This window comes from Aptenodytes forsteri, unplaced genomic scaffold (genome assembly GCF_000699145.1).
Source record: "Aptenodytes forsteri isolate BGI_AS27 unplaced genomic scaffold, ASM69914v1 Scaffold195, whole genome shotgun sequence".
Lineage (NCBI taxonomy): Eukaryota > Metazoa > Chordata > Aves > Sphenisciformes > Spheniscidae > Aptenodytes > Aptenodytes forsteri.
Window position 1 is genome coordinate 37,901 of NW_008795317.1, and position 16,616 is coordinate 54,516.

General features: G+C 36.0%; 1 protein-coding gene across 1 annotated transcript in view; it reads left to right on the plus strand.

Moving 5' to 3' along the window:
* LOC103899194 (usherin) overlaps positions 1-16,616 on the plus strand; it is a gene marked incomplete at its 5' end in the record, with an annotated part of 310,634 nt that overhangs the window by 37,702 nt on the left and 256,316 nt on the right. The window contains 2 exons of the mRNA XM_019472152.1: positions 9,915-10,045; positions 16,044-16,170. Coding sequence (XP_019327697.1) covers positions 9,915-10,045; positions 16,044-16,170 — 258 coding nt within the window. The remainder of the gene's footprint in view (positions 1-9,914; positions 10,046-16,043; positions 16,171-16,616) is intronic.

Here is a 16,616-nt window from a genome sequence, read left to right on the forward strand (position 1 = left end):
TGCTACCTATATATAAAACTTGCACCTGGTCATTCCATTGAAATCCTTTTGTGAAGTTAGTTCCTGCAAATAAAATCAGTTTTAGGCTTCCTCTGGAAAAGGTCATTATGTCAATAACAGTCAGGGAAACACTGTCACAAATATTACTAGATGAAAACATTATATATAACCTTCAGTTCTTAATTTGGCAGTTTTGTTGTAGTTTATTGGTCTACCTTAAAACTGCATTAACTTGGATACGTTGTTAGGTTTTTTTGCAGTTCTACCATGAGTGGCATTTGTTGCTGCGTTTGTAACTTGAAACTATGCTTTTTGCTGAGCGTTTGCTCTGTGGTGTTGTATTTCTGTCTAAAAGGGTTTTTTTTTTCCCCTCCTTGTTACATTGCCATTTTTGTCCTGTAGTATTCCTCAAGACACTCATTAGCTTATTTTAGTTATTCTTCTGTTCCGTATGTACATTGCCTAATCAATAATCTTCTTCACTTGCTGCAGGATTTCCGCCTTACTGTGCTTCCAGCTTCTGTGATGCTGTGTGATGGGATTCTGCCTTGGCTAGCGCACTGTTGTCGAAATTTGCTGTGTTTCAGATCATTACACTGACTTTAATTTTGATGTATTTGCATTTTACTCAGTTCTAGTCATACTCTTTTCCCTTGATCAGTTAAATTACTCTCCGTGCAGTGTTACGTTTGTACTACAGCTGGAAATACTAACTAAAGGCTTATAATTGAAGTGCTATTTACAACTGCTGACCTCCAGCTCATTTCTGATTTCTCTGTGATGTTGACCTCTTATAGATTGCAGTGTTGTAAATCTTTGAAGTGATTCTTCTTGTCATCATATTTCTAGTAATTATGATTTGCATTGCATTAACACCTAGAAGCCTCTCCCACCTTACCCTTGTTGCATAAGATGACCTTTTTTATGCACTGATTCACATACGGGTAACAGAATACAGTTCTTTCTCTAAAGAATTTATCCTGAAATGAAGATGAATGCTCGCCTCTTTTTCCATACTTTAAATATCATAGTTTGAATTAATGAAATTGCTCAGAAAGGATTCTTACTCCTAGAAACTATTTTCTTCCTTTTCTAACAAAATCAGAGCCTGTTGAAATTCTTTCCAGCCTACATAAAGATAAATAAATAAAAATAAAGATTACAGGTATTATTTGAGAGAGGCCACATTTGAGTAAAATTTTCTCAAATTTTGTTCAAGTTGAACAATAACAGCAAAGAAAGCATTAGCTGAATATTGGGCTGATGTTTCCTCTTTGTTCATATTTCACTTCAATATTAGGAGGAACACAGAAACAAACTTGCAGCTGATCCTTACCCCAAGCAGGACTCGACTCGCAGAATTTCATGATTACAGTTATTATTTCTACTCTGGTAGCTATGCTCGGAAAAAATAATGCTGGTTGGATGCATACTTGTTGTATACTGTCTCAACGTACACAAGCAGAAGACAGTTATGAATTGTGTTACTAGGCTTGCTTAATAAATGAATTTGACTCAGGACACTAGTTTCTTTAATGATTGTATTGCTTAAAACCTCTGCGTAAACAACTGGATGTTGGCTCTAATGGCAGAGGAATGCTAACGGATAATGGTATCATCTGCATGTCCATATCAGGTTTCACCCTGATCTCTCATGTATGTTTTCCTGAGGTCTTCATTTATTTATTTAGATAAATCCAGGTAGTCAGACTGTCAAGCTCCTTTTGGGTCTTGCTGAACTCTCAGATACGTCTTGTGTCAATATTTTGCAGATTGTCGTCATGACATTTCTCTTTTCACTGGGAAGTTCTAAAGTGCCTGTGATAAGGTACATCTTTGCTTTGAACTTCTGCCCTTTTACTTTCCTTGAATGCTGTCTTGTTTGTGTGTTGAGCGTGTGTTGGAAAGCTTCTCTGCTCCCTATCTGCCTTTCCTAGACAAATTCATATGCTTGTCTTATGTCTTTTTCCTTGTGCACTGAGTGCAGCAATTCAGTCTTTTTCACTTTATCTTTATATGAGAGTATTCTCATGCCGTAATCAATCTTGCTCTGAGCAGGTGTTTGTTATTTTTTTTTTTAAAGAACTACTTTGTATAAATATAAAATCTTTAATGTATAAAGTATGGTTTATTTATTTTTTCCATGGTATAAAGAACTGATTGGACAGGTCTGGAATGGCCTGGTTAATTCTAAACTGCAGCTATTGATGTGCGGAGTAATATTAATACGGACTGAAAATCTGCTCTTTAGGGAAGTCTTGTGATGTTCTGCATAATATAAAGAACTACTTTGTATAAATATAAAATCTTTAATGTATAAAGTATGGTTTATTTATTTTTTCCATGGTATAAAGAACTGATTGGACAGGTCTGGAATGGCCTGGTTAATTCTAAACTGCAGCTATTGATGTGCGGAGTAATATTAATACGGACTGAAAATCTGCTCTTTAGGGAAGTCTTGTGATGTTCTGCATAATATGCAGTATTTGGGGAAGGTTAGATTAAGACCCTTTTTTGGATATATTAGTGTTTCTCAAATGTCAGTAAATACCTAGTGTCTAGGTAATTTTTCTGAATACACGTGGGCATTTTGCTGATTTCATATATATTTAAGGCTATGGAGAACAAAACAGTAATGAATTTTTCAAACATTACACAACCTTACACAAGTGATATTGGCCACCATTCTTCAGGAAGGAATATGGAGGCAGGGGATTTAAATGATGGCTCTTGGGTGACGTACCTCAGTCATTGGCTGAGTACAGACTCAAGGTCTCCTAATTTTGAATCTCTTGATTTCACCACTAGGTATTACACTATTCCTGAAAAAGCATCACTCTCTAAGTGAGGGGATGCAGTGCTACTAATACATCAAATCTTATCAAATGACTTTAAAGTTATCTTAGCTTTCTTTTCACCAAGGTTTGCTGTAAATCTTTCTTACTAGGGAGTAGCAGGACTCGTGTCCTTGCTAAAAGGAGAAGATTGATTTACTATATTCATATGGAACCAGCAGTTTCCTATGAGTATGCAATAATGAATTGGAATATCCTATGGCTTTTACCCCTGTGCAACACTTTGGGAGACCTTAAAGACTGGAATATGTTACAGAAGTCCATTTGATAGAAACTTATAATTGTATGTCTTCTGCATAGAATAACAGCATAACAAATCTTTTAGTGTGTGCAATATTCTTATTCTTCAAATACTCTAATTGATTGTTCATTGGGCTCAGTCAGCCAAAAGTGGAGAGAAACTTTGTACAGACATCATTAGTTTTTCTCCATTTAAAGATTAATCATGAAGAGCTCTGGCTCTTTAATTCTGTAATTTGTATATTTAATGGGCTGCTGCAGAATCTATGACAGTAATTAGCATAGCCTGAAAACTCATTAATACGCAACAACATGATTAATGCAGCATTAATGCAAACATGACTGAAGTTATTTGGGTTATGTAGTAAGAAGATTAAAGCTAAAATGTCCTGTTTGTTTTACCAGTAGTGGGTATAATGGGGTAGCAAGGAAAATAAGAAAAACCAGGTATCAAATTAGTCATTTTAGTGTAAAAGAAATACTTGATTCTCATCAAGAGGATTTGGGGTTTTGCCTGATAGATGATTTCCACAAGAAGTGTTACATATTTCCCCCTTTCATTCATTCATTGTATTATGTATTTATGCTTGTTCAACCTTTTAGTTTGACTTAGCTTTTTGGCAGCTTGAGGTATTAAGAGTATGTAAAAAAAAAAAAAGTCTTCAAACTGTGTCGTTCTGAATCAACTTCAACTTTTTCAAAATATGGGGGGGTTGTACAGACTAATTTTAAAAACAATGGATTTTCAGCTGCTTTTGGTTTTACTATCATCACAAAAGAAGAGGGGCTGCTGACCTGCAACTGGACACTCCAGTTACAGCTTGGAAAAAGTTTGGGGAAAAATTTTCTTTGTGTTTGTGTGTGCATATATATGTGTGTGTACATATGTATATGTACATACGTTTGTGACTTTTAAGTCTATATTTTAAATTTCTACTAAAAAACCAAAGCAACTTAAGAATGGACAGCATTACTTGATTGATGGAATTACTAACTCAGTTTAATGTTTGTGATGATGAACTTGAAAAATGTTTTCAAACACATTAAGGTAACAGTAAAATACGGAGCCTGATCCTGTACCAAAGACAACAAAAGATGTTGGACGGATTTGGGAAGAATACTTTCCAGCTTCTCTCAACAAAGTCCAGAAAGCTATAGGCTGTCACGTAGTCTGAAGAACTCCTTCTATTCAGCAGAGGATCTTCATTACTATGTCCAGGAAAGTGTCCACTGAGCTCCTTCTTTTCCTCTAGTTCCATTGTCCATTGCGTGAAATTGCTTTAAATGCTGATCCATTTTTGTGAAGTCTCTCTTCTTATTTTTTTTAAAGATGTATTTTCTTATAAAAAATACATTTTAAAATGTGTTTTAGCTATTGTAATGGCAAGTAGCTTGCAGAATCACTCTCACAGAGAGAATAACAACTAATAATTAAGTGGAAGTGTATAGTAACTGAGAGTTTTACTCCCCATCTATCCCCTTCCCAGTTAAAAACAAATTTTGTTTTATTTCTGTGGGAAAATGTACTTTGATTAGGCAAAAGCATTTGTACACAGTCTTAATGTTAAGTAAATGCTTAACATTTGTCATCTTGAAGGGACTGCTGAGAGCCTAATGCTGTAGTCAAAATTTTATATACAATTTCTATTAATTTTAGTTGGCATTATGCACAAATAAGGGCTTTAGTAAACATAAAGGGATCGCTTTCTTTGCCAATAATTTTCTGTTCATTTGATTGGAATGTACAATTATATAATTATTTACACCATTTCATATAAAGAGATAAGTAGAATGAAAATACAAATGGTGTTTGTACAATTGTACAATCCTGGGAGAAATTGCACTGAAAATGGATGTGCTTCACAGATTATGCAAAATCCATTTCTAATAATGCTTTGTGATTTTCCAGATATTCGGCAGGTTTGGTTTTTTTATTTTTTCCAACTGTAATGTACACTGTTTTCCTTTTATGATTTCCAAAGTCCACAAAGAAAATGTTCATAATATGCTAGGGTACCTAGTTATTATTCTTACGTTTTAATCTTATGCATATGGGTTGGTATTTGATGTATTTGTGAAAATTAAGCTAACGGTTTTCTTGCTGACCGCATCCAGGTTGGAAATACATTGATATGGCTCTTCTTGTCACTTTTGGACAGATTTGTTCATGTGGTTATATATAGGTTTTGGTGAAGGGGCATGGGACTTTTGAGACTTGTAGCAACTTCTATGTATTTAATGAGTCTAATAACTTACATTTGTTGGCTATTTTGAGCTGGACCCTGAACATCCAGTTGTAGAGAAAGGTACTTTACAGGTGTTTAAGCTGAGTGCATGGGACAAAGGGATTACTCTTAAGTAGGTCACTGCTGAAATCTCTCAGCTGTTATTGTAAAAGATGTCTTCTATTACCTTGCCCCTCTGCCTACATTGTTCCCTCTTTTAAAAAGTCAAAAGACATTTTTTGAGTACTTTGAATGTTGTTGTATTTTGAAATGCTGACTTTTTTTTTAAACTACATTCAACTCAGTTAAATTGGAAAGGTGTTTCACAGGAAGTAAAACCTCGTTAGTTTGGGTGAATAAAGTTTCTTGGTCAAACCCCCCTATTCTTAACTTTTCATTTTGCAAGAAAACATGTTTAATGTTAGTCAGAAGTTAGTCTTATTGCTCTAATAATTATAAATTGTTAGTATATGTTATGCTAATCTAGGAGTTGCTCTAATTAGTTCATTTTTCCCCCGTGACTACCAACTGGCTCTTCTAAACTCAAAATAATTCCGTGTGCTCTGTAAACTTGCTTTAAGCAAAAATGCAGTCAGCCTCTAAAGAGCATATTCTTGCCTGTTAAATACTTTTGTGCAGATCTTGCAAGCTATGTTGAATTGCGGCGGAAGAATCTGAATCCAGATATGAATCTGAGTCTGAATCTGAAGTGTTGCTGAAGTTCAGACTTGCAAACCTTACATGAGGGAGGCAAGGAGGGGATATAAACATTGTTTCATACGCATTTTCTGTATATGCATGTATATTTCATGTATATGCACCCACAAAAAGCTGTGTTCTGACTCATCTGACATTACTGTAATAGTATATCTTTTTCGTTTTGATATCAGCCCGTTACTAAAAGGAACTCTCAAAACGGTGTGCCCTCGCAGGGTAGTGTGCTGATACTGCTGCTCAGTTTAATGCCTTTAAAATGCCCACATTGGCCACTCACATCCTCATTCCTCTACTAACCTGGATGTGCCAGCTATGAAGCCAGGATAAAAATCCAATCACAATCCACTACAGCATAAGCTGAAGCTCTGCAGATCCTTATAAAAGGGTAGAGTCTGCCCTAACACACTTTGGGATACTTTAAAACATTAATAATAATATTAGTAATTTATGCTACTTGTCCTTTTATTACTGTGTTCTTCTTTTTGTCTTTTATGTTCACTGTATACAACACTTGTATTATGTTTTGTACAATGCCATTATAATTAAAGAAATTCAATTACAGAAATTGAAGAAATTTCTTTATTTATAATTAAAGGAATTCTGACAGCTTCTCCAATTGCAGCTATAATCTGAAATGGAATTAAAGATTTTATTTGAATGACATACATTAATGTTTGATTTGTAGTAGACTTTCCTGTTGTTTTTTACCCCAGAAATGTGCTTTTTAAGTTCTGTGAAACTTTTCAGATTTTCAAAGGAAAGGTTTCTGTGTTCAGGTTAAGTAAGATCCATTCTCAGTACTCAGTGTCAATAAGGCAAAAAAATGACATACACCTAGCTGTTACAAGTCTGAATGGGATTCCTGGCTATGTTTTGTTTTGACCATGAGGTCCAACCTGGACTTGAGAATCTTTTCAGGTTTTTTTTTTAATTAGTATGTTCCTGTGAAAAATATTAATTTCACAAGTGAAATTTCCAGTGAAAATATTATCGATGGGGCAAAAGTTTACTTAATATTTGGTTTCCCCGTTGTACTCACTTCTACAAATACAAGAAAATATTACTATTGAAGTATGAAAGTACTTTTTTAGAGCTGGCTTATACGAACTTCCTTATCTCATGAGAAACTCCAAAGATACCTCAACTTAAAGGGGCAGAGTCCTTTTCTGAATTATGTAATAGGTGATAAATGAATTTAGAAGAATTTGCTGTATGGGCTATTACTGAAAACGATGGTTCCTGACTCATCAATACGTTATATGAAGCTAGGGAGCAGGAATTAAAGTTTGTAAACCTCTTCAATATCCAAAGAAGAAAGAAAGCTCCCGCATAGCATTTGGAAACTTTTAGAATTACTGCAATGTTACTGTTATGAACTATTTAATTTATATTTTCTAACACAACATTATAAAATAATGGTGCTTTTGCAGAAACTCAATTATTTTGTTTGTGTTTGTCCTTCTGAATTAGGTGTGAGGAGGGATCCTCTGGTCTTCAGAAATGTCTTTTGGCAGCTTGATAAAAATACTGGCAGCTTGTTAAATTAACTGTGCTCTCCAGTGCTGGGATTAGAGGCCATCAGTCTCACCCTCTCCAGCAGATACTGCAGCTGGAAATATCTGGAACCTCAAAGTACAGCAATAGTGGTTATTTCTGAGCCAGGCAAAGCTATGCTTTTCCTTAAGTGTATGGACACTATTTATTGAGTTTTTTACTTTCTGGGCGTTACTTGTGTACAACTGCTTTTTGTAGGTATTTTAATAGCGTGACTGATTTTCATTGCCTAGAGAATATGTTTCATATCTGTGAGTGCATCATGTGATGTGCATGAAAACATTTATGTTATTAGGAAATGGGGTCAAAGGATATTTCTTATGGGTATAGGTAATTCACAAGCATGGTCTAGTGTGAATGTGTATCAGAATTATAATTCTTTAATCTTTTTAAATATGGATGCTGTCTACAAGAAAAAAAATTGTCACTTATTGTTTTCTGCCTGACATAAGATAGTGAGAAAACTCATGGGTTGAGATAAGAACGTTTAATAACTGAAATAAAATAAGGTAGTAATAGTAATAATAATAATAATAGAAGAATATACAGAGCAAGTGATGCATGATGAAATTGCTCACCACCTGCCTACCAATGCCCAGCCAGTCCCCGAGCAGTGATTGTTGCCCCCTGGCCAACTCCCCCCAGCTTATATACTGGGCATGACGTCACATGGTATGGAATATCCTCTGGCCAGTTTGGGTCAGCTGTCCTGGCTGTGCCCCCTCAAGCTTCTTGTGCACCTCCTCGGTGGCAGGGCATGGGAAGCTGAAAAGTCCTTGACTTAGTATAAACACTGCTTAGCAACAACTGAAACATCAGTGTGTTATCACATCGTTCTCATGCCAAATCCAAAACACAGCACTATGCCGGCTACTAGGAAGAAAATTAACTCTATCCCAGCCAAAACCAGGACAGTATGAAAAGGCAGCTTCTTGTGCACCTCCTCGGTGGCAGGGCATGGGAAGCTGAAAAGTCCTTGACTTAGTATAAACACTGCTTAGCAACAACTGAAACATCAGTGTGTTATCACATCGTTCTCATGCCAAATCCAAAACACAGCACTATGCCGGCTACTAGGAAGAAAATTAACTCTATCCCAGCCAAAACCAGGACAGTATGAAAAGGCTGAATAGTTTGATGAAGTTGGGTAAAACCCAATAAATTATCCTGTTCTGTAAAAAGAATTTTACACAGAATTGTCACGGAAGTGTATAATATAGGTAGATGTTGCTATGGCTGCCTTTTCGTGTCCCTTTGCAAAAAAATTAGTACAGTAAAGGCATGGCTCCGCCATAGACTCAACCTGCGATATCTGGATTTGCACGTCAGAAAAGTTGGGCCAAATTGGGCATATGGTTTTGTAATTTTCTTATTTGTTTCTGTAAGATGATGTTCCAGGAGATAGCTTAAAAGAAAGGTGTTATAGTCATAGAAGATTGGTGGTTATCCAAAACTTGTTTATTCATAATTACACTTCTCAAAACTGGATACATAATTTATGAATTGTTTCATTAATGTGTCCTTAGACAGTTACTGAGTAAGTTTTATACCATGGACAACAATATTCTAATATTTACAAGCTGTTTAATTAGTTCATTGTTTTGATATTTTATTTGTGGTAAAAAGTAATGTAAAAAAGCAGTTGTTTTTTTTTTTTTTTGTATGTGATTTGAATGACATTTCATGTGCTGAGACAATATTTTATCAGAAGCCAAATGGAGGACTATCGATAATGATCTGGAAAGTTCTTAATTAAGCCGAGTTCATCAATTATTCCTTGAGATATGTCCAATTTTTGTTAACACTTGTTCTTTTTCAGGTGTTCTTTGTGCACTTAGATATCTGTCTTTATTAAATATATGTATCTGTATATCTATATCTGTCTTTTGGAACCAAACCCGCACTATTCTTCATAGAAATCCTTCCATGCAGGAACCTCATTCCTACTTTATGAATAGAAATGTTAAGGGACAAGTGAAAATCTACACGTAAAACATCAACTATTAGAATAGTATATGCCAATATGAGTTACATTTTTTTAAGAAAGAAGTTACTGAACAGCATAAGTCACAATTGCATGTCTTTTTTTACAGATGAGTAAGGGCTCTGAAATCACAGACATTTCTCTCAAAGGCTGGTTCAGTCTGGATTAGTAAAATTTCTCCTGCAATGACTGGCAGGGGTTTTAGGTGAACAAAACTTCCATGATTTTGGTTTGCTATTTTACTGCTGTTTTTAAAACAACTTTTTTTTTGTAATTACACTGTTAGAATGCATAAGAACCATTTCTGGCATTAACCATCTGCTTGCTTTTTCTAACCAGGTATTAAAGTGAAATTTAGAACCCGGGAACCTGATGGTTTGATTTTTTTCTCTGCATCACCTGGGAATCAAGAGGAATACATTGCACTTCAACTGAGGAGTGGGCGTCCTTACTTTCTTTTTGATCCACAGGTACAATAAAAGACAGGATCCTATGAAAATAATGTATGTTATTTCTTTCAGTACTTCTTTACATACTTATCCTTTTTTAATTATTATTATTTAATTGATACAAGTTATCTGGCTCTTTAGAACCCTTAGGTAACTGGACATTTTGGGGAGAGAAACACAAAAGCTTTGCTCTTTTTTTGTGTTTGCCACAATTCACGACTTCATTTTTGCATTTTTATGGGTTGGGGTTTTTTGTCAGTACCACCAAACACCACTACAGCTTAAAGTACCAAGATGTCAAAGGTGGGCAGAACTAGTTTTTGAATTAGCAAATAAAGGTTGTCTATTTTTAGTCAATTATTTTTAAGCCTCCCGTCTTGAGACTTTGTCTTTTCCTACTGAAATCAGCGTGTTGCCATCAACGTGATGAAAGTAGTCTCTCACTTCTAGTAATAATGACTACAGCAAAGACATAAATAATGAGGGAAATATTATCAAATAAATTCCACAAAATTAAAAATAAGGCCACATTCCTTGCATTTCTGTTTGGGTGTTTTCTGTTTTGTCTGCACCCCAAAATTGGATCTCCTCGTGGAATAAAAAAGCATTACGGACTCACTTATATTTCATAAGTATAGAAGAAACTGTAAGTAATTATCGGGTTTTCTAATGATACCGGCAGAATGTGGTATCGTATGTATCCATATACATGCGTCCTTTTCATAAGGTTACCGCTGCCTCCGTGTTGCTGGAAGGCCTGGTCGCTATATCAGCCCTGTCTTCCGTCACGCCTCAGTGTCTAATTATGTGATTGTGTCTACTGCTCCGGGGGGGTTGAGCAGAAACGCTTAATGGTATGAAATGGTGGGGATTTAGAGATTTGACGATCCACTGTTAACCTTTGCTTCCTGAGCTCTGCCATGGTCCAGGCACCATGCACTGGTGCTCCATGAACGTGCAGGGGTGTTGTGCAGCAGTGAAGCTCCTCCTCAGCTCTGGAGAATCTGTAGAGGAGGCATGGTGCTACACAGAGGCTAGCATGTATGCGATCCCCGTGCTAGAAACCATTAAATCTCTTTCTGTCCCCAAGATACACATTTCCATTATTTTCACTGCATATATACACAGGCTATATCTTCTTTTCCTTGCTGCAAACTGAATCAGTGTGTACTTCAATTTTTGGGACCATGCTTAACATTGTTGTTAATGTTGCTCTCATCCACATTTTAATAGGTTCTAGTTCTGTTTTACCTGTTTTACACTGCTACCTTCACTTAACTGAAAAGGAATTTTTATTTCCTTTGCATGATCCTTCTAGGTGTAATAGTTTGATTCTTTTTTTTTTGGTTGTTTGTTTTAATGGGAGTGGATATCTTTCAACTAGTATTTTAGTGCTTCAAATAGTATTCCTAGCCCTCCTTGCAGATTTGCACCTTCTGAAGTAGCTTTATGTCAGCTAGGTTGGACTCATTCCCTAGATGTTGTATTTGTTTGGATTCACAGTATTTAGGGAATGGGGAGGAAAGGGGACAGGTGGAAGAGTGACTGGTTTGGGGCTTTTCTTTTTATCCCTTTTTTCCCCATCTTTTAACTGTAAAAAATGCAGGTCTTGTCCATATTCAGTCCCTAGAGCTTCTCAGTTCAGCAATATTTTCAAGAGTTACTATCTTGAATTTTAACAAATTACTTGTTTATGAATATATCTCTGTTTATCTTTTGTTTCATTTGAATCAGCTTGGGACAACTCTGTCCCGTGCTGATTTTTATGACCATCACTTCCATATTGTTCCCTCCTCTTACAAAGTCTAAAATAGCCTATATTGCTGGTTCAGTGACTGTTTGTAGAAAAAAAATCCCAATCTTTTATTCAAAGCATTCAGGAATAGTGTAGGTCTTAACATTTGATTTGCTATAGATATTTCTTGAAAGCTAATGTTTTCTAATTTCTCATTAATAAACATGGAAGAGATTCCTGTGCCTTCTCCGATTCAGAAGTAGGGTACCGTGGCCTACACCAATACAATTCTTTTAGTATCTTTTTCTAAAACTTTTACCTGTGATAATTCAGTTATAAAAATTTTTCAGTCTTCTGTATCCTTAATATGCTGTGCTACCTTACTATCTTTACCTTTGTTTCTATGTTTTCTACATAGTTTCTTTCTTTTTTCTTTTTGCCATTATTTGCTATTCCTATCCTATAACGTCAGGTATCATGTTCTTTAGCAGCAATTCTTAATCCTTCAATTGTGCATCACAATTTGCATTAGTGTGCAAATGCTTTAATTACTTCTTATTGACATAATGTGGTTTCTTAACCAGGTTATATGCATTGTTTTCTCTAATTATGGTCGTGGCATATACGATAAGCATTTATGGCCCTGCCTCTGTGCTCTTCTCTTAAAAGCTGCAAAAATTCTTTTTGATGACAGTTGTGCCTCTGCTGCTTTTTTTCTATAGCAGTATGGTGTAATACTCTGTGCTCCCTTCCAGCTGTGTCCTGTCGCAGGTTAATTATTTTTACCCTTAGTTCCTTTCAGGTTTCTGGTACGTATCTTTGCTCATGATCAGCAGTGCATTTTCTCTTTGTTGTATCTGTTCTGGGGATAGTCCTGCCAAGTCTTCTTAGTGGGGAATCTTCAGCAGCCTAACTTCTCCCTTCCCTTAGTGTTAATTTCAAATCCTTTTCTTCCTGTCTATTCATACTTCTCTCAATTTTACGTATACCACCATTCATCTAGCTGTTGTCTGACGATCTCTTTTGTCTCCCTTTTGTGTTGTCTAGCTGCTCGTTTTTCCTTCCTTATTGTTTTATTGTCATTCTTTGCAGGTTTCTACTCATGGTCCAGAAAGCATGAGTCTTTTTACTAGCAGATGTCTTCCTCAGTCTTGTCTGCATAATCAAATCGTTCCATAGACCTTCCTTCAAACTCATTGTGTCTGCAAACCTTCAGCTGTCTGTGGAGTTTCTTTTCATCATAATGCCTTTAAATCCTCCCCTGAACTACACAATCAACTCTAGCTAAATTTATAGTTATATTTCAGTGGCTACAGGTCATTTGTTCTATCTTTTTCCCAGGGAAGCACTGAATATTTTATACAAAGTGAAATCACTAACAGTGGAAATTTAAGGCCAATCTGGAGCACCATTTTCCTTAGTGATTAGGACAGTCTTCTGAGGATAGAGTATCGGGATTCTTCTCACAATATGGAGGGAATTGGATCCAGCTGTTCCATTTTAGAAGATGATCCATTTACTAAACTTTACAGAAAAAAGGCGGAACACTCGATACTTTTTTTTTTGTTGCCTGTGGTTTGTGCAGAGGCCGAAGTAGTAGGCACAGTCTGAAGGTGAGCTGTTACTCCCAAAAAAAGGGAGATGGAGAATACCTAGCTATGAACCCCGACTATACCTTGCTGCTTGGCACTGGCAAAACTTCAGTACTTGTCCACCTTCTCAGTCATAGGAGTTTGGGTGTTGGAAGAACTTGACTGGGAGAAGTGTAGTTGCATTCAGACTTTGGCACCTAGACAGTATCTTTGAGGATCAATATTTGTGATGTTTCTACATATTTTCATGAGTGTAATCATCATCATGAAGAGCCGCAGAGATTCATATTTACTTAGTTGTTACTGAAAGCTACTAAAAATTAAAACTTATTGTGTGGCTCAGCAAACTAATCCAGATTTGGTTCCCTATGAGTAATTTCCAAAATGCATAACAAGCCATTTCACAACAGGCTATTTGAATGCCATCACAGAGTCACTCGAGTGATTCTGGATAAAATGTTGTACAAAGGCCTCCAATGCAGTGCATGCTGAATCCTGAACACCGTCTTTTTTTTTTTTCTTTTTTTTCTCCTGAAATTAAGCACAGGTTAGCACATATGGTTGTGTGGTCCCAGATTGAATTGGTTACAAATAAATGTGGTTTCTGATGTATAAAACTGTTAATGCTCTAGACTGTTGCCAAACATAATATGAAGAACCACTTATTCAGGCACCTGATCTTTAGAATGCAGCATCGTTTGTAACAATTTTAACGCTAACTAAGTACACTTTGATGAGACAGCATTTAATAAAATGCTCATTAATTTCATCATTAGCAAGGGTATGCTAAGAAGTAAGCCAGTTTCTTATGTCACGCCCAATTAGCATCCCATGCTAGTAATCCCATTAGTATTGTTGAATTCACTAATGGAAAAACTAATGGGCATGCTACCAGGGCACATTAATTGGGCATGACACCAGTTCTGGTTTTAATTATTAAACTACGATAATGAAATGTGTGTTTGTAAAATATTAAAATGTTGAAATAGGAGAGAAGACAATAAAAAATAGTATATGAAAAAGTGCACATTAGTATGTAAGGATATATAGCTTTGTATTGTTATCATGGGACAGAGGGCTGCTGTACAAACTGCCTCGCTACCGAGATGTTGGCTGAATGGAGTAGGAAATGTGCTGTAAATATTCATGGGAAATTATTTTTTCCGTAACTGTGTACGTATGTACACATCCTATATCTTTTCATACATAGGATACACAGTGACAGTCCCCAATTCAAAATGTACTGTAAAATGTATACTGTGTTTATAAATCTGTATGCTGACAAGGAATTTCTAATAGATGCACATCACTAAAGGCAGAGTACTGAATTTTAACAAGACCTTTTTAGTATTAATCACAATAGGTGGTTGTTTTTATCAACAGGTTTTCTTCATATGCGTAACTCTAAGGTTCTTGAGCCACCACTAGAAGATCTGGAAAAACCAAAATTCGGAACTGTCTGGTTTGCTACTGCAAAGTAACAAGCTAGACCCCCAAATTATAAGGAACCTTTTATTTTTCTTTTGCCTATTTTTTGGAAATTGTTTTTTTGAAGCTTGTCTTAAGCCATAAAGTAACTGCAGAGGTCATGATTCTTTAATATTATGTAGTGCCTATGCAAAGAAATGTTTTCCATTTAGTAGTTGCCTGCTACATAGGACAATTCTATTTTGTGAATTCAGCAGAATAACTTTGAGTTCCCACATGGTTCAAGTACAGTATAAGGTCCTGAGGCAATATTATAGGAATTATTGGGGAGTTAGAAGACTATTTGGATATAAATCTCAGGAAAATTCTTGAAACACATGAATTTTATTGCATCATTGTATGATTTTGTGGGGTATTTTGTTTGGTTGTTTACAGTCTCGAAATTCGGCTTGGCAACAGCATCTGTTGTATTCCTCTTATTCAGCAATTCAGAAAAGATATCTCTGCATTTTGTCATGGATGTCTCTAAATTCACTCCCTCATATAATTATATTTTTTGTTTTAATAAAACAAGGTAAAAATTCTAGTTAAATTTAAAAACATTTTTACAAGCACCCCTTGTACGGTAAAAACATCCTCAATAACTACCTTCTGTTTTTTTTTTCCCCAGAATCTCTTGGTATGACCTTTTCCTTCATAAATATACTCTCTCACCAAAAAATTCAAGTCCTTTTGATACCAGGTCAACAGGGACAGAACACGCATCTTCATGCTGTCCTATAAATACATCTATTGTTTGGGTCCCTTCCTGTAGACAGGCGCTGCAGTCAGCAATCCTGATACGCAGTTCCTTTCTGTGGATGGCACATTGAATCATGGCCATCAAACTTTACAGCCACAGCAATCCATGAAGTAGTTAAATAGAGACTTCATTAAAAAAATAAATAAAAAATAAAAAAATCCAAGTGACATGACCCTCAGTAATTTGTGCCTCATCCTCGTCTTTGTCAGGGGAACTACACAGGGTTTTCTATTTTTAATAGAAACTGAACTGGATCCTTGATCCCTCATTTATTATTTGAGAAGGTTAATTTAGTGGGGAAATCAGTCCTAAACATCATTCAGTATTCTGAAAGAAGTTAAACAGAGGACTTTTGTCTTTATTTTTAGATGTTTTATACCACAGAGTGGTATAAAGAGTAAGGTATAATTCTGAATCTTGCCTTCATAATATTCTAAATCAGATTCTTCTGTTAATAAAAAGGGATCTGCGGTAGCAGTCACTCCAACTAATGATGGTGGAAAAGAGTACAACGATAACAGTTGGCACCAAATAATTGCTACAAGAATTCAAGCACTGGGAAACATCACAGTGGATGGGCAGTACACAGGTAATCAATCCAGTTCCATTTTGCTTTATTAGAAGCATAGAATAGTTTGAGTTGGAAGGGACCTCTAAAGGTCATCTAGTCCAACCCCCGGGCAGGGACATCTTCAACCAGATCAGGTTGCTCAGAGCCCAGAGCCACCTGACCTTGAATGTTTCCAGGGATGGGGCATCCACCACCTCTCTGGGCAACCTGTGCCAGTGTTTCACCACCCTCAGCGTAAAAAATTTCGTCCTTATATCTAGTCTAAATCTACCCCCCTTTAGTTTAAAGCCATTATTTTGGTATTACTCAGGGTAATATAAGCAAGCTCACTCGCTTACTTTTCCACTGCCTGTCTTCATCCATACAGCAAAAAAATTCACTCAGTTTTCTGACAAAATCACTACTGTTTTGTCTGTGATTCTGAGGTATCTGTCCACTGTGAATCTTTGGTAATTTAATACTGT